At 36.4% G+C, this 16,838-nt stretch overlaps 2 protein-coding genes and 2 pseudogenes across 2 annotated transcripts; 2 read left to right on the forward strand and 2 right to left on the reverse strand.

Moving 5' to 3' along the window:
* Positions 1-433: 433 nt before the first annotated feature.
* LOC125779403 (NADH-ubiquinone oxidoreductase chain 5-like) lies at positions 434-3,663 on the forward strand (annotated as a pseudogene).
* Positions 3,664-4,820: 1,157 nt separating this feature from the next.
* On the forward strand, positions 4,821-6,134 carry LOC125779488 (putative nuclease HARBI1). The gene is made up of 3 exons (XM_049460849.1): positions 4,821-5,247; positions 5,305-5,449; positions 5,508-6,134. The coding sequence occupies exons 1-3, from the start codon at positions 5,129-5,131 to the stop codon at positions 5,868-5,870; spliced, it is 627 nt and encodes a 208-aa protein (XP_049316806.1). The 5' UTR covers positions 4,821-5,128; the 3' UTR covers positions 5,871-6,134.
* A 3,404-nt stretch (positions 6,135-9,538) lies between these two features.
* LOC125779548 (cytochrome c oxidase subunit 3-like) lies at positions 9,539-10,717 on the reverse strand (the record flags this gene model as incomplete). The annotated part of the gene is given in 1 exon segment (XM_049460914.1): positions 9,539-10,717. A coding segment is annotated over 1 exon segment (660 nt), but the record flags the coding sequence as incomplete, so codon positions are not given.
* Positions 10,718-13,304: 2,587 nt separating this feature from the next.
* On the reverse strand, positions 13,305-14,539 carry LOC125779699 (cytochrome c oxidase subunit 1-like; annotated as a pseudogene).
* Positions 14,540-16,838: the final 2,299 nt, after the last annotated feature.

Below are 16,838 nucleotides of genomic sequence, written 5' to 3' on the forward strand. Positions count from 1 at the left end.
AGAGCTATATAAATATAAATAATTTTTAAAGAATTTTTTTTAGTTCTTAAGCAGTAACCGAACTGATAGTTACACCATAAATAAAAATTTTAAAATTTAATCTTTCGTTCGTCTTTAAATACGAAAGTGGCGCAGTCGGAAATCCACACAGTAATCTAAAGATTACGTCGGTAATAAACCAAAGATTAATAAGTCTAAAATTACGTCGGTATTAATCCAAAGAATAATAAGTCTAAAACAACGTCGGTATTAATCCAAAGATTAATAAGACTAAAACTACGTCGGTACACTAAATATTAATTAAAAAAAAATATATAAAATAAAATAATTCATTCATTTAACAGGTTCAGAACTAATAAAAGAAGCATCCACAATAAAGGAACACACCTCCCTTTTGATGACGACCATGGCAAACGATAGAAGGACTACGAATTGAGGGCATGTACCTGGAATGTCCGGTCCCTTAATTGGGAGGTCCCGCTGCCCAGCTGGTAGATGTCCTCGTAAAGATAAAGGCTGACATCACCGCCGTCCAATAAATGCGATGGACGGGACAAGGACAGAGACGAGTAGGTCCTTGTGACATTTACTACAGTGGCCATATAAAGGAGCGCAAGTTTGGTGTTGGATTCGTGGTGGGAGAGAGACTCCGTCGCCGAGTACTATCATTCACTCCGGAGAATGAACGTCTAGCCACAATCCGCATCAAAGCGAGGTTCTTCAACATATCGCTGATTTGCGTACACGCCCCGACGGAAGACAAAGACGATGTGACCAAAGATGCTTTTTATGAGTGCTTGGAGCGCACTTATGAGAAATGCCCCCGCCACGATGTCAAAATCGTGCTTGGCGACTTCAACGCCAGGGTGGGCAAAGAAGGCATCTTTGGCACTACGGTCGGTAAATTCAGCCTCCACGAGGAAACATCCCCAAATGGGTTGAGGCTGATCGACTTCGCCGGGGCCCGAAATATGGTTATCTGTAGTACTAGATTCCAGCATAAGAAGATACATCAAGCTACCTGGCTGTCTCCGGATCGAAAAACCACCAACCAGATGGATCATGTTGTGATAGACGGAAGACACGTCTCCAGTGTTTTAGATGTGCGTGCGCTCCGAGGTCCTAACATCGACTCGGACCACCATATTGTTGCAGCCAAAATTCGCAACCGCCTCTGTGTAGCAAAAAACGCACGCCAACAAACACAAGGAAGGTTCGACGTCGAGAAGCTGCAATCGCAACGGAGATCGGAAAAATTTTCCACTCGGCTTGCACTCCTGCTCTCTGAGAGCACTCGTCAACAACTCGGTATAAGGGAACTGTGGGACGGCATTTCAAACTCCTTACGTACAGCTGCAACCGAAACCGTTGGTTTTCGGAAAGTGCAAAAGAACAGCTGATACGACGAGGGGTGCCGTGTCGCAGCGGAGAGAAAACAACACGTGCGGGATGTGATAGATACCGAGAGTTGAAGAGGGAAGCGAGACGCATTTGTCTACAGAAAAAGCAAGAGGCCGAAATACGTGAGTACGAAGAGCTTTAAAAGCTGGCCGACAGGGGTAATGCTCGAAAGTTCTACGAAAACAGGCGGCGGCTTACAGAAGGTTTCAAGACCGGAGCATACTCTTGTAGAACCCCCAAAGGTGATCTAGTCACCGATGCCCAAAGCATACTTAAATTATGGAGGGAACACTTCTCCAGCCTGCTGAATGGCAGTGAACGTACAACGCCAGGAGAAGGCGAACCCGATTCCTCAATCGACGACGATTGAGTAGTCGTTCCATTGCCCGACCATGAAGAAGTTCGAATAGCAATTACCCGCCTAAAGAACAACAAAGCGGCAGGGGCCGACGGATTGCCGGCCGAGCTATTCAAACACGGCGGCGAAGAACTGATAAGGAGCATGCATCAGCTTCTTTGCAAAATATGGTCGGATGAAAGCATGCCCAACGATTGAAATTTAAGTGTGCTTTGCCCAATCCATAAAAAAGGAGACCCCACAATCTGCGCCAACTACCGTGGGATAAGCCTCCTCAACATCGCATACAAAGTTCTATCGAGCGTATTGTGTGAAAGATTAAAGCCCACCGTCAACAAACTGATTGGACCTTATCAGTGTGGCTTTAGACATGGAAAATCAACAACCGACCAGATATTCACCATGCGCCCAATTTTGGAAAAGACCCGTGAAAGGAGAATCGACACTCACCACCTAATCGTCGAGTTCAAAGCTGCTTTCGACAGCACGGATAAGAGCTGCCTCTATGCCGCGATGTCTGAATTTGGTATCCCCGCAAAACTAATACCTCTGTGTAAACTGACGTTGAGCAGCACCAAAAGCTCCGTCAGGATCGGGAAAGACCTCTCCGAGCCGTTCGATACCAAACGAGGTTTCAGACAAGGCGACTCCCTATCGTGCGACTTCTTCAATCTGCTGCTGGAGAAAATTATTCGAGCTGCAGAACTTAATCGAGCAGGTACAATCTTTTATAAGAGTGTATAGTTGCTGGCGTATGCCGATGATATTGATATCATCGGCCTCAACACCCGCGCCGTTAGTTCTGCTTTCTCCAGACTGAACAAGGATGCAACGCAAATGGGTCTGGCAGTGAACGAGGGCAAGACGAAATATCTCCTGTCATCAAACAAACAGTCGTCGCACTCGCGACTTGGCTCTCACGTCACTGTTGACAGTCTCTGTTTTAATAATATTTATGGCAGTATTAGGAGCTAATTTTGAATTTGATTTAAAAAAGATTATTGCTCTTTCCATATTAAGACAATTAGGTCTTATAATAAGAATTTTATCTATGGGGTTTTATAAGCTTGCTTTTTTTCATCTATTAACTCATGCTTTATTTAAGGCATTATTGTTTATGTGTGCTGGAGCTATCATTCATAATATAAATAATTCTCAGGACATTCGCTTGATGGGGGGATTGGGTGTGTATATACCTTTGACTTCTGGGTGTTTTTATGTAGCTAATTTTTGCTTTATGCGGGATATCTGTTTAGCCGGGATTTATTCTAAGGATTTGATTTTAGAAGTTGTTTCGTTAAGTTATATTAATATGTTTTCTGTTTTTCTTTATTTTTTTTCTATTGGGATAACTGTTTCTTATACTCTTCGGCTGGTCTATTATTCTATAACCGGGGAATTAAACTGTGGTTCTTTAAATATGTTCAGAGATGAGGGCTGAGTTATACTGCGAAGTATGAGCGGTTTATTAGTTATGAGAATTGTCGGGGGTAGTATATTGAGTAATTTTTCCGACTCCTTATATAATTTGTTTACCTAGTTATTTAAAATTATTAGCTTTATTTGTTTGTGTAGTAGGAGGTGTATTGGGCTATTTAATTTCAAATGTTTCTTTATTTTATTTTAATAAGTCTTTACATAACTATTTAGTGAGTTATTTTTCTGGTTCCAGGTGGTTTATACCTTATATTTCGACTTATGGTATTATTAACTATCCTTTAATATTAGGAATAAGAGTGTGTAAGTCTTTTAATCAGGGGTGGTCAGAATTTTTAGGGGGTCAAAATTTATATAAAGAATTAGTTAAATATTCTCAATATGTGTCTGTTATACACAATAATAATTTAAAGATTTATCTTTTATTATTTGTTTTAGGAATTATTTTCTCGTTTTAATTTTTTTAAATTTTTGTTCAAGTAGCTTAAAATAGAGCATAACACTGAAGATGTTAGGGTAATTGAATAATTCTTGGAAATACACTACTATTCAGTAATTTATAAAAATAGAAAATTTTATTTTTACATTGAAAATGTAATGTTTTTATTAAACTATTTGGTTGTCAAAAAAGTCTTGCGGTATTTTTATTGAATCAATTCGTGTGGCACCCATACATCGAGCTTCTTAGTGACTCCAAGCTTCTTCAAATGGTTTATAACGGTTTGATGACTACTATGTCGGTCTCTTTCGACCAATTCAGCGATTTTATCGAAATTTTCGACGACAGGCCTTCCGGAGCGTGACGCATCTTCGACCACCTCTAAACCAGAACGAAAACGTTGAAACCATCGTTGTACGGTGGAAATGAAAACTGTATCGGGTCCATAAACTGCAAAAATTTTATTGGTGGTTTGAAATGCATTTTTGCCTTTATCGTAGTAGTACTGTAAAATATGGCGTATTTTCTCCTTATTTTGCTCCATGTTTGCGACGCTATAACTCACGAACGACTTAAAAGAAACGACAATCAATCAAACACCTGTTAGGGCGTGAAATGAGCTTTCCAAAAAGATATAGCATGACCCGATGCGACGAATAAAACTAGAATTACGCGCATTCAGCGCCAACTTGCGAAAATACCGCAAGACTTTTTTGACAACCTAATATATAAACAGAAGTACAAATGGAGTTTAACCATTAAAAGATAAAAGTTAGCAGCTTTTTCTTGAACGTCATACTTCCTTAATTGGAGAGCGGTCTCAGTTCTATCATTAACAGTGATAAGCCTCTTTTTGGCTTCAATTAATAATTAATTTAATTAATATTCAATTTTATTAGAATAATGCCGGTATTCTGCGAGCAGTCTCAAGTCTCTAATAGAGACGATTCTGTGGTGAAATCTATTTAGTGACGGTTTGGTATTCTGGCGAGTTTGTCTCATCTCTAATTGAGCAATATCAGTCTCTAACTTGTTATATGCTTTGCACCAAGTCATAGAAAAACAAGATCAAAGCAATGGCTGATGAAGTTGGACTATTTTACCTTATGATGAAAAAACGAGAGGAGGAAGAGAGGTAATGTATTAATATTTATAATTTTGCAATAATGGATAATAAGGTGCATATCTTCTAGCTACATTCGCAGTCGCAATCTGATTGTTTTGCGAAACAAAAAAGATCCGTTTTCATACGAAGAGAACACATTCAGGAAGTTCTTTCGATTTCCCAAATCTTTGTGCTGAGATCTCATTAATCAACTCAAGCCGTATGACCAACAGCAAACATCGATTCCATTTGAACTTCGGGTGAGTTACATTTTAACCTTAAATAAACATGTTGTCATGCAATCAAATTTCTCTAGATTATTTCAGTTTTATATTTTTTATGCAATGGCTCATATCAGTGTTGCGTGGGAAATGCATATTTCGCGGTGATGAGCCAACCAACCATTTCCCGTTGTATCGAATATATTTGTAAATTGGTGGTGGAGCGTAAACACGGCGAAGTGCGTTTTCCTAATTCTGTTGAAGAATATAATAGAATTAAGACTGGGTAAGTTGTTTTCCAATTTAAAAGAAAATAAATCGCTATTCAACAATTTTATTCCAGATTTTACTCGAAATTTGGAATAAAAGGTGTAATTGGAGCAATTGATTGCACTCATGTTGGCATAATTGCACCTGCCTTGTCAAACACAGTTGTACCGCATGATTATATGAACAGAAAAGGTTATTATAGCATTAATGTTGAAGCGGTAAGTATTATATTCAATAACCAATAAATAACTAATTAATAAATAATTTTCCCAATAGGTTTGTGACGATGAACTAATTTTCCGGCACGTGAATGCAAAATTTCCCGGCTCATGTCATGACTCCGGTATATGGACTACTTCGCCAGCAAGGACAAAGCTAATAAGAGAACACTCTGATGGAGCTTTTAAATGGCTTTTGGGTGATTCGGGATGTCCATTGGAGCCATGGCTTCTTACACCGGTGGCAAAGACTGAAACACCAAATGAACAAAATTTCAATACTAGGCACATAAGAGCAACGCTTTCGTTGCATTTCAAGAGAACGTACATTGCGGTACAAACATTCCAAAGCTGCATTATTTGTTTATACTTGTACAATATTTCACAATATTTTACAAAAACGTGGAATTTTTCTAAATGAAACCGAAATATTGCCAGATCGATCACCTCCCTAAAATGTGGGATCAATCTCTGAAATCCATTCGGGGGAGTATTACACTCGAGGCAGAGCAGCACGTCAAAGGTGCATTAACACATTAGATAATTAAAATTCTACCAAAACATAATTCAATTCAAAATTCATTTATTTCATTTTTAAATTAAATAAACATAATAACATACTTAAAAAGGAACATTTTTCTTTTTCACTTTTTGTACAAAAAAACATAACAATAAATAATTCATATGTGTACACATTTTTCACTTTTTCTCTTCTGTTTTTTCACAATGGTTTGAGCAAGCGACACCATCGCTACCGCTAAATTATTAATAGACTCCGTGTGTTTGTTGATTGAATCTAACGTTTTAATACGGGAATCTCTTTCCTCCTCGGCTTTCCCTTTCATTACATCAGTGAAGCGCTTTACCTAGCCCGCGGGCGGCCGACTTTATTGCTCTCTCACAGACTCGCTCACACGTATTAGTCAAGCGCTCTCTATACATTGTGGAAAATTAATGTGCGTTTCACTTGATCAATGACTGTTGACCGCTACGCATGTAATTTGTATGTGCGCGCTGATTAACAATTTTACTATGTTTAATATTGAGTGGGAAAACAAGTCTTTGTTTTCCGAAAACTTTTTCGGTAATGCTGAGGGTTTAGTTTGTAAACACATAACTAAACGAAATAGGGAGTACTATGTTAAAAGGCATTATAGCGGAAACCATTCTATTTATGAATCGGTAACGGGCAGTTCTAGAGAATTATTTATATGCCAACTAAAAAAACCGCGTTATGAGCAATTCATTGGGGGAAAACTCAAGCGTTCGTTATGCTCAACGAAAGGCTAGTTTTGCTGTTGCTTTAGAACTGACAAAGCAGGGAAGACCATTCGAGGACGGAGTTTTTTTTTAAAGATATGTGTCAAAAGGTTTTTCAATGTTTCAGTACTATAGGTCAGGAAGTTTTCGCTGCTATCAGTTCAATACCTTTATCACGTGAATTGTCTTTATTTTTGTAATTGATAAAAAATTAATAAGGAATTTCATTAATTTCACAATTTTGTAAAAGTTGTCGAATCACTTTCAAATTATTTTTATATTAATTAATACTAAAGTTTTGTATTTTTTTTGGATGTAGCAGCAAGCTCTCTCATACTCCAACACAAGCACACAGTTTGGTAGTGTGCGTTTGGGCATCACTGCATTACATCCATATAATTGCGGAACATTTCGTCCGTCGTCATTTTTTTGCTGCGGGACGATGACGGAGTGCAGTTATTGGACGTATCCGAAGACGTATTCAGGGGCGATGGTGCAGCTGTGAATACTACTTCTTCCTAAATTAGAAAAAGAAAAAACAATTATAAATTCTGCACACTCGTATTGGTCTTTCTTGTTATTCTTACCTCTGTGCCAATGGCTGGTACATCAGTCAACCCATCAACCGCGATTGACCCCAACGTATCCAACGCTCTCTGCTCCGTTTCAGAGAGCTAAATTGTTGAGATGGGACCGCCACCTGTGACCAGCTTGTGCGCCTTGGCTTTCCTTGCGCGTGACCTTACTTGGTTTTTCCAATGGCTCAGATTCTGTAAAACAAAGGACATAAATACATGCATATGCCAATATATATGGTTAAAAATTACCTCTCTCCATTTGATGGGGTCCCGGGTGGGCCCTTTTGGGGCATTTAATTGCACGGAGAGTTCCGCCCAAAGCTCCTCCATTCTTTTCGGCCGCGAAGGGTCATTTTTGTGTAACTTTATCTCCGGGTGAACCCGAACAAAGTTAAGATAGCACTCTATTTGCTCCTTCGAGGTGCGCAACACTTTATTATGATCTGTAAAAAAGATATATTATACATATATTATAATAATCATAAAAAAATGAAATTTATATTGTTTACAATTACTTACCTGCCTTTTCCATTATTATCAAATAACGGGTGATTTTTTTGAGGTTAGGATTTTCATGCATTAGTATTTGACAGATCACGTGGGATTTCAGACATGGTGTCAAAGAGAAAGATGCTCAGTATGCTTTGACATTTCATCATGAATAGACTTACTAACGAGCAACGCTTGCAAATCATTGAATTTTATTACCAAAATCAGTGTTCGGTTCGAAATGTGTTTCGCGCTTTTTTATCGACAAATTTTGTTCAGCGATGAGGCTCATTTCTGGTTGAATGGCTACGTAAATAAGCAAAATTGCCGCATTTGGGGTGAAGAGCAACCAGAAGCCGTTCAAGAACTGCCCATGCATCCCGAAAAATGCACTGTTGGGTTGGTTTGTACGCTGGTGGAATCATTGGACCGTATTTTTTCAAAGATGCTGTTGGACGCAACGTTACGGTGAATGGCGATCGCTATCGTTCGATGCTAACAAACTTTTTGTTGCCAAAAATGGAAGAACTGAACTTGGTTGACATGTGGTTTCAACAAGATGGCGCTACATGCCACACAGCTCGCGATTCTATGGCCATTTTGAGGGAAAACTTCGGACAACAATTCATCTCAAGAAATGGACCCGTAAGTTGGCCACCAAGATCATGCGATTTAACGCCTTTAGACTATTTTTTGTGGGGCTACGTCAAGTCTAAAGTCTACAGAAATAAGCCAGCAACTATTCCAGCTTTGGAAGACAACATTTCCGAAGAAAGTCGGGCTATTCCGGCCGAAATGCTCGAAAAAGTTGCCCAAAATTGGACTTTCCGAATGGACCACCTAAGACGCAGCCGCGGTCAACATTTAAATGAAATTATCTTCAAAAAGTAAATGTCATGAACCAATCTAACGTTTCAAATAAAGAACCGATGAGATTTTGCAAATTTTATGCGTTTTTTTTTTTTGAAAAGTTATCAAGCTCTTAAAAAATCACCCTATATAAGGATGAACACATGTGTTAATCGATTACTGTGTTGTTAAATTTTTTCATATTTACTTAAAAATTGATTCAGATAAAATGCATATGTTAAGCATTTATTATAAACTGTTTCAATATTAGTTTTCAATAATTGTACTGTGCAATTATTAAGAAAAAGTTTTACTGCTGAAATCTTATGAAAAAAAACTAATTGCATGCAATCGTTTCATACATTACGATTGTGCACTTGCACTCTCTAATCAGCTAAACTAAACAGCTGATTGCTGCCCTTCTTTTCACCATACTATTTGGTGAATATATTTGAGACTGTGCCTGCCAGAATACCAAAATGAGACATCCTGACTAACAGAGTCACTAAATTACTATTGTCTCGATTAGAGACATGAGAGAATCGTGACAAACAGAATACCGGCATAAGGGTATAAAATACCTAAGGTTAGGTCGAAACTAATTGCAAATCAAACAAAATGCAAATCAAATGTTATAATTAACTACAACCCTAATTTGATCAATTTAATATTCCTTGATTTCACTCATGATACAGCCCAATAATTAAGATAATAATTAATACAATTCTTGTTGTAGCTCATATGGTGATGTTAGAAATTGAAATAATTAAAATTATAGGTAAAATAAGGGCGATTTCTACATCAAAAATTAAGAAAATAATTGTGATTAAAAAAAATCGAAGGGAAAAAGGTAGTCGTGAAGAAGATTTGGGATTAAACCCACATTCAAAGGGAGAACATTTTTCGCGATCACGAATAATCAGACGATATCAACAAAATGTCAGTATCATGCAGCTGCTTCAAATCCAAAGTGGTGAGTTTTAGAAAAGTGGTTGTTTAAATGTCGAATTAAACATACTGTTACAAAAGTAGTATTAAGTTGTATTTGTATTGCTATATGCATCCCTTATTATGAACAATAGCTGTAGGTATATGGAATAGCATTTGTCTTGTTGTAGACATCTGGCGCCGCGGCTGTCTGCTTGTCGAAACAATAGACATCTGGCGCTGCACTGTCTGCTTGTCTACCTAAACAATTGCTGAGTCTGGCGCCGCGGCTGTTTGCTTGCGTCTGGCGCCGTATAGCATTATGTTCTGGTAATTTCCAGACGCAATATTCTAGAAGGACACGTCGGCATCAGCGAGAAGTGCGTGGCTATATAAGCCGTGGCAGCGCCAACGTTATCAACTAGTGCTAAGAGTAAACTGCTATAGTGTAGACGAGTTGTAAAATAAAGAGATTTTGTTGAAGTGAATTAAACGGTTTTATTTGTCAATCCAGAGATACGAACCTAGTAAAGTAAACTAGTAAGGAGTAAATTCGCAAAAATACTATAAGAAATGTTGTTCCAATTAATACATGAATTCCGTGAAATCCTGTTGCCATAAAAAAGGTAGAACCATAAACTGAGTCTGCAATAATAAATAGTGCTTCGATATATTCATGTGCTTGTAGAATAGTAAAATAAATTCCTAGAAGAACTGTAAAAAATAGTCCTTGTGTTGCTTGAGAATGATTACCTTCTATTAAACTATGATGGGCCCATGTAACAGTAACTCCTGAAGATAATAAAATAGCTGTGTTTAATAGTGGAATTTGGAATGGATTAAAGGGTTGAATTCCTGCAGGGGGTCATATAGCTCCTAGTTCGATAGCTGGAGACAAACTTCTGTGGAAAAATGCTCAGAAAAAACATACAAAAAATAAGACTTCTGATAAAATGAATAGAATTATTCCTCATCGTAGTCCTAATGTTACGGGCAAGGTGTGTAGTCCTTGAAAAGTTCCTTCTCGAGATACATCTCGTCATCATTGATATACTGCTAAAATAGTAATAATATTTCCTAAAGCAAATAATGAAATGTCATATTGATGGAACCATTTTACTAATTCTGAGACAGAGGTTATAGCTCCAATTGCTCCGGTTAAGGGTCAGGGTCAACAGCTGATTCTAGTACCAATAGAGCAATTTGACCAATTAATAATAATGATACAATTGCGTAAGAAAGAGAAGGTCCGGTATTTCCTAAAAGAGTAAGTAATAAATGTCCTGCAATTATATTAGCTGCTAATCGAACGGCTAAAGTTCCAGGTCGAATAATAAAGGGTGATTTTTTAAGAGCTTGATAACTTTAAAAAAAAAAAAACGCATAAAATTTGCAAAATCTCATCGGTTCTTTATTTGAAACGTTAGATTGGTTCATGACATTTACTTTTTGAAGATAATTTCATTTAAATGTTGACCGCGGCTGCGTCTTAGGTGGTCCATTCGGAAAGTCCAATTTTGGGCAACTTTTTCGAGCATTTCGGCCGGAATAGCCCGAATTTCTTCGGAAATGTTGTCTTCCAAAGCTGGAATAGTTGCTGGCTTATTTCTGTAGACTTTAGACTTGACGTAGCCCCACAAAAAATAGTCTAAAGGCGTTAAATCGCATGATCTTGGTGGCCAACTTACGGGTCCATTTCTTGAGATGAATTGTTGTCCGAAGTTTTCCCTCAAAATGGCCATAGAATCGCGAGCTGTGTGGCATGTAGCGCCATCTTGTTGAAACCACATGTCAACCAAGTTCAGTTCTTCCATTTTTGGCAACAAAAAGTTTGTTAGCATCGAACGATAGCGATCGCCATTCACCGTAACGTTGCGTCCAACAGCATCTTTGAAAAAATACGGTCCAATGATTCCACCAGCGTACAAACCACACCAAACAGTGTATTTTTCGGGATGCATGGGCAGTTCTTGAACGGCTTCTGGTTGCTCTTCACCCCAAATGCGGCAATTTTGCTTATTTACGTAGCCATTCAACCAGAAATGAGCCTCATCGCTGAACAAAATTTGTCGGACGTAAAGCGCGAAACACATTTCGAACCGAACACTGATTTTGGTAATAAAATTCAATGATTTGCAAGCGTTGCTCGTTAGTAAGTCTATTCATGATGAAATGTCAAAGCATACTGAGCATCTTTCTCTTTGACACCATGTCTGAAATCCCACGTGATCTGTCAAATACTAATGCATGAAAATCCTAACCTCAAAAAAATCACCCGTTATTACTAATTGTTTCAATGCACACTATAAATGGCATAAGAACTGCAGGAGTTCCTTGAGGGACTGGGTGGGCGAATATGTGCTGTGTGTGATTGATTCATCCATAAAGTATGAAACATAATCATGGGGGTAGAGCTAATGTAAGTGTAAGCGTTAAGTGGCTTGTTCTTGTAAAAATATAAGGAAATAGTCCTATAAAATTATTAAATAAAATTAATGAAAATAGAGAGACAAAAATAAAAGTTGATCCTGAATGTCGTGATGGGCCTAAAAGAGTTTTGAATTCCTTATGAAGCGTAAGAAGAATTGAATTTCAAAAAATATGTAATCGTGAAGGTATTGATCAGTAGGCAGAAGGAATTAAAAGAAGTCCTAAAAATGTTCTTATTCAATTTAATGATAAGTTGAAAATACTTGATGAAGGGTCGAATATAGAGAATAGATTTGTTATCATTTTCAGTTTAAAGAAGTTGTTGAATATTTGCTTGAAATTTCTGATTTAGGTGTTTTAGGAATTACAGAGTAATAATTTATTATACTGAACAAGATAAAAGTAATTGAAAAGATAATAAATAAGCTTAATCAGCCAATTGGGTCTATTTGAGGCACCAAAAAATATTAAACAGTTTAATAATTTTAGTTTGACATACTAATGTTATTTTTTAACTAATTTTTTTTTTCATTAGAAGTAAGTGCTAATTTACTATGAAATGGTTTAAGAGACCAGTACTTGCTTTCAGTCATCTAATGAAAATTATGAATTAGTTCTATTAGTTACTCATTTGATAAAATGATTTACAGGAAGTCTTTCAATTACAATGGGTATAAATCTGTGATTAGCTCCATAAATTTCTGAGCATTGACCATAAAATAACCCAGGGCAGTTTATTAGGAAATTAGTTTGGTTTAATCGACCGGGGGTTCCATCAACCTTTACACCTAAAGCTGGCACTGTTCATGAGTGAATTACATCTGCAGCTGTTAGTAAAATTCGAATTTGTGAATTTATGGGTAGAACTACGCGATTGTCAACATTTAGAAGCCGGAATCCGTCTGTTGCTAATTCAATAGTTGGAACTATGTGTATATGAATCAAATTCTACATTTATGAAATCTGAGTATTCGTAGCTTCAGTATCATTGATGCCCAATAGCCTTTATAGTAACTGAAGGCTCGTTAATTTCATCTAATAAGTATAATAACCGAAGGGAGGGGAAAGCAATAAATAGTAGGACAATTGCTGGAAGAATTGTTCAAATTATTTCAATAGTTTGACCATGTAAAAGATTTCGGTTAGTGTATAAATTAAAGAATAGTATATATATTAAGTAACCTACAAATGTTGTAATTATTACTAAAATTATTAAAGCGTGATCATGAAAGAAGGTGAGTTGTTCTATAAGAGGTGAGTCTCTATCTTGAAGGCCAAGGGCAGCTCATGTTGTCATTAGATTCTAATAAAAGTAAAATACTTTATACATATATGGAGCTTAAATCCATTGCACTAATCTGCCATATTAGATAATTAGTTAAAAGAGGTAGTTCTGAATAACTATATTCAGCTGGAGAAGTATTCTGAAGTCATTCAATTGAAGAACTGAGTTGTATAGGGTAAACTACTTGTCGTTGTGTTACTAAACTTTCTCAAATGATGAATAGGAAGAATAAAATTCCTAGTAAAGAAATAGATGAACCAATGGTAGAAACTACATTTCATGTTGTGTAAGCATCTGGGTAGTCTGAATAATGTCGAGGTATACCGGCTAATCCTAAAAAGTGTTGTGGGAAGAAGGTTAAATTTACTCCAATAAATATAATAATAAATTGACTTTTTAATCATTTAGGGTTTAGTACTAGTCCTGTAAATAGCGGGTATCACTGAACAAACCGTGCTATAATATGTAGCAAAGACTGCTCCTATTGATAATACATAGAGGAAACGAGCCACTACGTAATATGTATCATGAAGAATAATATGTACAGATGAATTAGCAAGGACTACTCCTGTTAATCCTCCCACTGTAAATAGGAATACAAGTCTTAGAGCCTATAGTATGGCAGGTGAATAGTTTAATTGTGCACCATGTAATGTAGCTAGTCAACTAAAAATTTTAATACCTGTGGGTACCGCAATAATTATTGTAGCTGAAGTGAAATAGGCGCGAGTGTCTACATCTATTCCTACTGTAAATATATGGTGAGCTCATACAATAAATCCTAATAAACCAATTGCTATTATAGCATAAATTATTCCTAGAGATCCAAATGTTTCCTTCTTTCCTAACTCTTGACTAATAATTTGAGAATCCGAATCCTGGTAGAATTAAAATTTAAACTTCTGGGTGTCCAAAGAATCAAAATAAATGCTGGTAAAGAATAGGGTCTCCCCCTTCGGCAGGGTCAAAAAAGAAAGTATTTAAGTTTCGATCTGTTAATAATATAGTAATAGCTCCTGCTAAAACTGGTAATGACAATAAAAGCAATAAAGCTGTTAATACGACTGCTCAGATGAAAAGAGGTGTTCGATCAAAAGAGATTTCTGTAGACCGCATATTAATTACTGTTGTAATGAAATTAACTGCCCCTAAAATTGAGGAGATACTAGCTAAGTGGAGTGAGAAAATAGCCAGATCAACCGAAGCTCCTCCGTGTGCAATAACAGATGATAGGGGCAGTAGCGGTGTTAGGGTAGGGCGCGGTTGGGCGACCGCCCAGGGTGCCGGTCAAAAGGGGCGCCGCAGGCGCCCCCAGTTCATGCTCATAGTTCGAGGTCTGCTTAGTCGTAAATTCCCTAAATTAAGCGGATTTTTTTATGTTAGCAACACTTGAATGGAACGCACTATTCAATCTGTTCAATCGGAGTTCATTTTACGGGCGGCCCCCAATCATAGAAAAACACATTGTCTATCTCCCTTTAACTTTTTGGTTAAAAAGAGCTAGCGTTATTTTAGCGAAGCGTAACAAACTCAGCTCATTCGCATTCATAAAATTGGTGCATATACAAAACAATTATTTTAAAACAAACAGACGCGAAGTAGTAACCAGACGGTCCATGTTCCATTGCGATGCTATGTTCGTCACTATCCGTTTCTAATATCGAGTGACATTAGTTTTATTTAAAAAGTTGTATGGTGTAAAAGAAAATACTTATTTGTTTTTTATCGGATAATTTAAATAGGTAAGTACTTTTATCTATCTATAATTATTATAATAACATTTGTTGTTTAAATGTTTGGCGTGGGGTGGCGGAGAAATAAGTGGCTTCTAAAAAATGTAATATTGGTTATACATATTATTATAATTGCAATACCTATAATTTTTTATAGAAAATACATTATTTTATTTTACATTTTCAAACTGAAATATATCAAAAAGTATATCATTTACGACATCTTGTCAAAAAATATTTGTTGTTTGTAATTATGTATATTTTATTGTCGATTGGCGTACGTTTTACGTACACCTATGTGTACACCAAAATATGACATTTTAGGTACTTAAAATTTTAGCCTATGCCAAGCTCCATACAAAAAAGTTCGAAGTCTTTTGAAAAAAACGAATAATTCAATAATTTTTGCATAAAAAACCTAATATACGATTTAAATCTGTTTAAAGTTTTTTGATTTGTAAATTTTATTGTATTTATCTATTTTTAGAAATTATTGGACCTAAAGGTTTAATTTGTTGCAGATTTTATTGATTTACAAAAAATGATTAGTACAAAATGTCTGAAAACGTTGAGAAAAAAAAGAAACCATCTGGAATATAGAAAACGGAAAGCAGAAAAAGAGAAGGAATTTCAGAGAACAAAAAAAGTTCATGAATATAGATAAATATATCACAACAAAAAATAAAGACCTGAATATGCCATCTACATCTGGAATGCAAATCAATGTATTGGTAGCGGAGCCTCTATCTGACAAGTCAAATCAGATAACTGAAGATTGTGTTGAAGAGATTGTGGACAAAATTTCCCAAAGTGAGATGATAAGCTGTGGTACAATTGCAAATGCTGCTCCGGATGACTCCATTGGTGATGTACAACACAATTTCTAGAGGACGTTAGTACTGTTGTCGCCAATATATCGGATCCTGCCATTTGGCCAGTCACTCGAAATGGCAAAATCATTGATCATATAATTACTAGTGCCCCAGTGCAAGCTCACATTGATAACACCGGTCAACAAAAAAATATTTTTTTGGGGGTTTCTGTTCTCATGCTTGAATTCTGATTCTAGACATTGAAAACCACTTAAATATTAATCTTTGGTTCTTAAAGTTTGCTTTGGGCTGATCTACATCGATATGTATATTTTAATTTATTTCATAAATCAAAGATGGCAGCACTTTGATTAACCCGAGAGTAAACAGTATTATTATTTGTAAGAGGCACAGTAGTGAATGTTAACCTGTTTATTATAGCTGTAACAACAAAATTAGTGCATTACTCAGTTAAAAAATGGCATCAAGTCAATGTAAAAATTATGTTGATTTATTCTGTTTTATTTGCGGTGAATTTATTAAAGTTAGAAGTAAAGAATTTGCTTTATCAACAAATTTGAAACTTTGCGAAGCCTATGAAGCCTATTTTAACCTAAAAGTCAGTAATCAAAATGAAAATTGGGTACCTCACATCGCCTGCGTTAATTGTAAAAATACTTTACAAGGTAAGAAAAAAAAATCGAAAAATTGCTCTAATTTCTACGAAAGCAAACTTTAACCGAAAAAAAATTTTTTTCCTTATTTTTGTCATAGGAGAAACTAAAATTTAACATGTAGATGTCAGACCCAAAAATCGTGTTGACCGGTGTAATTATCCGAAGAATGATACAGGTCGACATTTCTCTAATTCCCATTTCACAAAAAATCTTGCAAACAATGAAAGAATTCAACGCCGTTGGTTAATTCACTCCGTTTCTAAGGATCGAGTTTATTGTTTTTGTTGTATACTATTAGTAGCTCAACGTCGAACTTAGTATCTGATGGGTAGAACAACTAGAAACACTT

The sequence above is a fragment of the Bactrocera dorsalis genome, chromosome 6, assembly GCF_023373825.1.
Source record: "Bactrocera dorsalis isolate Fly_Bdor chromosome 6, ASM2337382v1, whole genome shotgun sequence".
Classification (NCBI taxonomy): Eukaryota; Metazoa; Arthropoda; class Insecta; order Diptera; family Tephritidae; genus Bactrocera; species Bactrocera dorsalis.

Bases quoted from the DNA above. Each gene is read 5' to 3' on its own strand.
- LOC125779488 (XM_049460849.1), top strand. From the start codon at position 5,129: ATGAGCCAACCAACCATTTCCCGTTGTATCGAATATATTTGTAAATTG. The intron at 5,248-5,304 runs GTAAGTTGTTTT...ATTTTATTCCAG, and splicing joins TATAATAGAATTAAGACTGG to ATTTTACTCGAAATTTGGAA. The intron at 5,450-5,507 runs GTAAGTATTATA...TTTTCCCAATAG, and splicing joins ATAGCATTAATGTTGAAGCG to GTTTGTGACGATGAACTAAT.